Here is a 6,000-nt window from a genome sequence, read left to right as displayed (position 1 = left end):
GGTGGTTTAAAAAAAAAAGAGTATATATGTATGTATATATATGTATGTATATATATGTGTGTGTATGTATATGTATATATATATATATATATATATATATATATATATATATATATATATATATATATATATATATATATATACATATACATACACACACATATATATATATATATGTGTTTCACGCTACCAGATTCTTGTACCAGATGCGCTAATCATCTACTGGGTATAAACACCGTTGAAAGGCGGCGCCACGTGTTTCACCGTTTTCGCTTCCGGATTGATCGTTTATCAGCAATAAACTTCCTTAAATATACCTTTATTGGACACAGTTTCGTCTTATATTTCACCCATCGACAGAAAAAATATACGATCTTTCGTTCTATGACAGTGGCATTCCCTGTTATGACCGTTAAAGCCTGAATTTTGCTTCGGACTCGACGGTCATTTTCCGCGATTCCGCGGCAACAGTCGCCTGGTGGCGCGCTAGTCGCTACACGTGTTTGTTTAGATCATGATTAATGATACTGATAATGAATAATACTGATACGTGACTGATAATTATCATTGAGTCATTATCTTGTGAGCCTAATTCACAAAGTACATACAAGTACAGCATTGTTCAGTAAATGATATTCTTTGTCCAGTATATGAATAAAATATCATGCACACTGGATGCACAGCACTGAGCAGCATGTACAGGTCTTATCAATTGCACAAACTATGATGACTGTCTCAATCATTAATGATTGGTAAAGTATCCTTGGTAAAGATTGGTAAAGGTAAAGTATCCTTTACCAGCAATATTTAATTTAGTCCTGCAAGTGAAAATACTAAATACATCACAGACGACTACATATCCTCTTTTGCATACTCTCCCTTTTTTTACTTACCCTACTTTACAGTACCACAATTGCATCCTCCTTTACATTCAACATACATCGAGTATGTTCAATCAGCCTGATTTACAACTTGCTCCTTGTTGTGTTCTCAAGTTACTTGCATTGTTTGTTTTGCCTTGAACGGAGTGATAAAACTTTCTGTACTTGCACTGACATCACCTATTGAGCGTTTTGTGTAACCTTGTATTTTTACCAACAGGCATCTTTTTAACTTTACGATTTTGGCAGTTTCTGGATGTTTTGGCCACTTTGCTTGACTTTGGAAGTCTCCAGGTTTTCTGAACATTTCTAGTTTTCCCAGGTGCTGACAGAGTGTGATCGACAACACGACGTTTATCTTTGCTGGTGTTGTTGCGCTTTGGGTTAGGTTAGGTTGTGGTGTTAACATGTGAAGATTGGGAGTGAGGCCTGTTACGATGTAGATGTTTCCATCAAATGTCAGCTTCTCCTTGCTTCATACGGGGGTTGGTTTACATTAATCAACATTCTTGTGGATTCATTCCGTTGTTTTAGAGCATAAATTGACCCGACCAATGGCCCCCGTTGTACGACTTTCTTGATGTGCTGATGTCACTTTTGGTTGGATACAGTACTTCTGTGATTCTAATACAGAATCTGACAGGTTTATAATTAAATCTCTTCCAGGAACTTTGACACGCTGACACCAACATCACTTCCTGCAAGCCGACAATTGTTTTGTTTTGTTTGTTGAACATTCTTGTTTGTCCCCCATTTATGAGAGTGGTGTTTTTTCTTTTCTGCAGGGATGCGCTAAAGTTGTTGAGAAAGGATTTTGATGACTACGCGTTGGTGAAACAAGATTTCCTTGGAAACGAGAAGAAACGTGAAAAGGTCCTGGCTTTGATGCCTGATGATATCTTTTGTTTTAAACTTCACCTTTAACCTTTGACTGCCTGATGCCATGTGTAGGAGATTCCTCTTTGGAGCAGTGGTTGATAAGATATTCTCCTCCAAGATTTTGCGTACAGCTGGCCACCTCACCTTCGTGTTGAAAATCACTCCAAAAACAAATTGCTTCCTAGGAGAATATTTTGCTGACATTTGGCACTTGGATAAATAGGCCTAAATCTTTCATTTTTACTCCGATTTGTTAATGGTATTGTGCGGTGACAAATGAGGTTAATCGCTTCTATAAAATTTGCATAAATGGGAAGCGATGGTTACTCCCTGTTACGGAAACATCGGTTTGTACCTCCAGGGCAGGGTTTGTATCAGCTGTTAACCTTGTTTAAATGGCTTGGTTTCGTGTTGATTGGATTATACCTGTCATGTTGAAATTTAAGATTAATTTCTTACTAAAACTGACCACGAACAGGCAGACTAGTGACGAGAACCAAAATGCAGTTAATCCCACAATGATTGCAGGTGTATCCGTCTCGAGAATGCTGTGAAAGATGTACCCGAGCAGGATTGACCGCATTTGTTAGATTTTTTAAAACTTCATGGAAAATACACGACTCTTGTGTGTGAAAACGCAAATTTACCATCAGTGTGAAACCATACATGACGAAAGCAGTGAAATACAGATGGATCAAAACCGATCACCACTTAAAAATCAATGAAGAGGAGCCATCTCGGCATAACCAAAACAAAAAAGACAGGAAGAGAAGCCAATGCAACAGTCATTTTAGTCACAATAATTGAAATTAACCTGGGCTGGACACATGCCAATACGAACGAGCAACAAATTCCACCAAGTAACCTGGAGAAGGACCCAGAAGAAAAAGAAACCCAGAAGAAATGGAGGAAGATTGAAGATGAGATGGAGGAATTAAACAAGAAAATTTGCTGGAGCAGCAATGCCTGGAATGATGGAGAATAAAAAGGAATGGACCTACATTGGAATAGGTGAGTTTAGATGAAGGAATTCCATTATTGGAGAACACTTAAACGTGAACGTCACATCAGTGCAATCGACACAATGGCTCGGCCCATGAAACGCTCGACTCTTCCGGTGTAACAAACAAACCTCTGCAAGTTCGTCTTAATTCTGCGGACTCGTTATAATATTCTTTGAAGCAAATTTTGATAAAAGATTCGCCAGTGTAAGTATAAAGGTGTGTGTGTGTGTGTGTGTGTGTGTGTGTGTGTGTGTGTGTGTGTGTGTGTATGTGTATGTGTGTGTGTGTGTGTGTGTGTGTGTGTGTGTGTGTGTGTGTGTGTGCGCGCGTGTGCTAGTTATCTGTTTTTGTCAAAATCTGTTCAAAGACGACTCATTTTAACGAGAGTGCTGCATATTTTTCCATTTGTTACATCATATAAACTTTTCTGGCAATCTCTTGGTTTTTGAGACCAGGGATTACAATTTTCATTCATGTTTCCTTATTTTGTTAACGACACTCTCCAATAGGCTAACAGTTCTGGCTGTGTGCACACCCCTCAACAGCCATGCATGCTCTGTGTGTTGTTGTGACATTTTGTTCATTCCTTTTGCTGTTTAACCACCCGTACTCAGACAGCATTGTTGGCCTTGATTTCAGCACATTATACATCTTCGATCAGAAATGAGAAGTGGTTTTTCTTCAGTGACCAACTCGGTAAATTGCTGGGATAGGTTGAAGTCATTTACACAGGTACGTACTTATATACCGACACTGTTCATTTGCTTGAATGATTAAAACACTTCTTACAAGGTTTATTAGCAGTTTATTGTTGACCTGCTTTTTATATTTGTCATGGTTGGAAATTTGGTTGGATTGTGGGGTTTTTTTTACTGCAATGCAATTTAATGCTCGAAGAAAATCTGTCACAAACACAAATCTCACGCTCTCATGCAGACTGCATGGAACTTGATATCAGACAAACACGGCCGTTTATGTTGGGGGAAGTAACTTCTGCGAACACACTGGGTGCCGCCAGCACCATCTCATGGTGGCGTTTTTATCTTGACTGTCATGTGGCATTTATTGGGAGACATTTCCCTCCCCATGGGGTGCCAACCTGTGGGATTTGTCCATGCTCTATCCTCTAAGTGCTGAGCGTTAATAGAGGAAACAGCATGTACCATTTTTAGTCTTTGGTATTATTCAGCCAGGGTCAGAGACAAACCACTGCCTTGCCAGACTCAGAGTGGACGCTTTTAACAATAATGCCACTGAGTCAGGTTCAAAAACACATGTTCGGTCTCTGTTTTTAAAATAATTAACAAATTTGACCGATTGATGTTGCTGGCACAAATCGGTTGTGTGCGTGCGTCCGGATGTATTTCACAACCAGCCACAAACTTGCAATCCCGGCAAGATCTCTGATAACCGAATCCACCGAGCTGCTAGCAAAGTGTGATTGTGCTTGTTTTCACCGTAGCCTGGCAGCCTTGACTCTATTGATTTCCTCCTTATGCTCTGCTTGATGTGTTTGCTTTCCAAAGGAAGTATGCAGATCAGACAAACCGTGTCTCTGTCATCAGAGTCCTTGTGTGGACAATGTCTTGTGTTACATGTCTGTGTTACGTTTTGACTTGCAAACTGGCTATTTATTGCCTGGTGTAAATCGACAGGAATGCTCAAGAAGAGAAAATGCCTGTGTTTAAATATATACCTGTTTGAACTGTCTGTCTGCACATTTAACAACCAAGACTGAATTTCTTTATTATTATTTATTAACTGTTTAGATTGGTTATTGTATATATATATATATATATATATATATATATATATATATATATATATATATATATATACATACTCGTATATATATAATTATGCCCCTTCGTCCCCCTCAAAAATGTGGAAAAAAAATCGTTTTCTGTTTCATTTATGTGAATATTTTATGAGGACCAAGTTTTCAAATTAAGATGTGAATGGCAACTGAAACATGACTCTACTGTGTTACAATGTCTCCAACTTCCATTGTTACCCCATAACTACCGGTACTTCAAAAATTTTAAAATATGATTGTATGAAAGGAAAATACAACTTGCGGACACACAACTTAACCTTTTTTGCTTGGCCGAGACATGTCCCTCATTACCTGCTTTTATTGAGTTGTTCAGATTTTCCAGAATTGTAATAATGATGTAGTGAACTTTGACCTATTTTTCTTCGATATTCAAGTGTGTGAGCCATAGACTCCAAAGAAGTAAGCAGCCCATCAGTGCACCACCAAAACCAATGCCAAACAACACTGAGGACACATACAAAATAAAGGCTGAAGGACTATATCTGACAAAATGAAGAGCTTCGCAAGGCTCTGACATGCAAACAGCACTCAAGGTTTAAAACCCAAGGGTATGCAGCTTTTGAAAATGGCGACTCGTAATAACCCGTAAGGGCAGCGTGATAGCTCGGCGGGTTGTACTCGTACGATCACCCCAAAACTTAGCAAGAAACTGGTTGTTGATGGGAAGATCCATATTCAAAAGTGAAGGCACCACTAACTAGTACAACTGCTCAATAGACCTATGCACCCATTTTTAGCTCACCTCAAACAACAGCTGTTCAGGTGAGGTATTAGCATCGTGCGGTGTCCGTCAGTGAGTCAGGCTGTATGTAACCACTTGGAACCTATTCTCCGAAACGACACACACAATTTCGATGGAACTTGACTAAAACCCCATGATATGCCAAAGTTTGTTCACGGCATCAAAAAAGTTGGGGTCTAAGTGGTCTATCGGGGGTCAAAGTGGGTCCAGATGTAATCCCCCAAAATAGGTATTTGCTCTCCTCGCCTAATCTACACACAATTTCGATGCATATTGACCACAACCTTCATCACCCGTGATGTACTAAAGTTTGTTCATGGCATTAAAAGATCAGGGTCTAAGTGGGTCTACAGTGGGGGTTGACCCTCCAGCCTCCCCCCCCACTCCCCCCCAAATTATGTATTTTCTTTCTTCTGCGACACCACACTCAATTTCGATGAAATTTGATCACAACCTTTATCACATGTGATGCTAAAATTAATAGCGCTATTTTCACCAAACTTTGTAGAACTTCTGAGCACCATGGCCTCTTGATGCCTTGCCAATCCCATCAACAAAATTACATTTTAAGTATGTCGATTTAAAGGTGTACACATCACGGTGTTTAAAGGTGTCAGCTACATTCAAGTTTAAGGTGTGCACAGAGGGAGCTGCAGA

The 6,000-nt window shown here is 39.4% G+C and overlaps 1 protein-coding gene across 3 annotated transcripts in view; it reads left to right on the top strand.

Moving 5' to 3' along the window:
• Positions 1-6,000, top strand: part of PRIM1 (DNA primase subunit 1) — an 80,032-nt gene that overhangs the window by 60,866 nt on the left and 13,166 nt on the right. For all 3 annotated transcript variants that reach the window (XM_068122629.2, XM_068122628.2, XM_068122630.2), the window contains exons 7-8: positions 1,667-1,778; positions 3,416-3,496. In XM_068122629.2, coding sequence (XP_067978730.1) covers positions 1,667-1,778; positions 3,416-3,496 — 193 coding nt within the window. The remainder of the gene's footprint in view (positions 1-1,666; positions 1,779-3,415; positions 3,497-6,000) is intronic.

Source organism: Myxine glutinosa, chromosome 7 (genome assembly GCF_964187855.1).
Source record: "Myxine glutinosa chromosome 7, kmMyxGlut1.1, whole genome shotgun sequence".
In the NCBI taxonomy this organism is placed as follows: domain Eukaryota; kingdom Metazoa; phylum Chordata; class Myxini; order Myxiniformes; family Myxinidae; genus Myxine; species Myxine glutinosa.
This window is presented reverse-complemented; position numbering and strand designations above follow the sequence as displayed.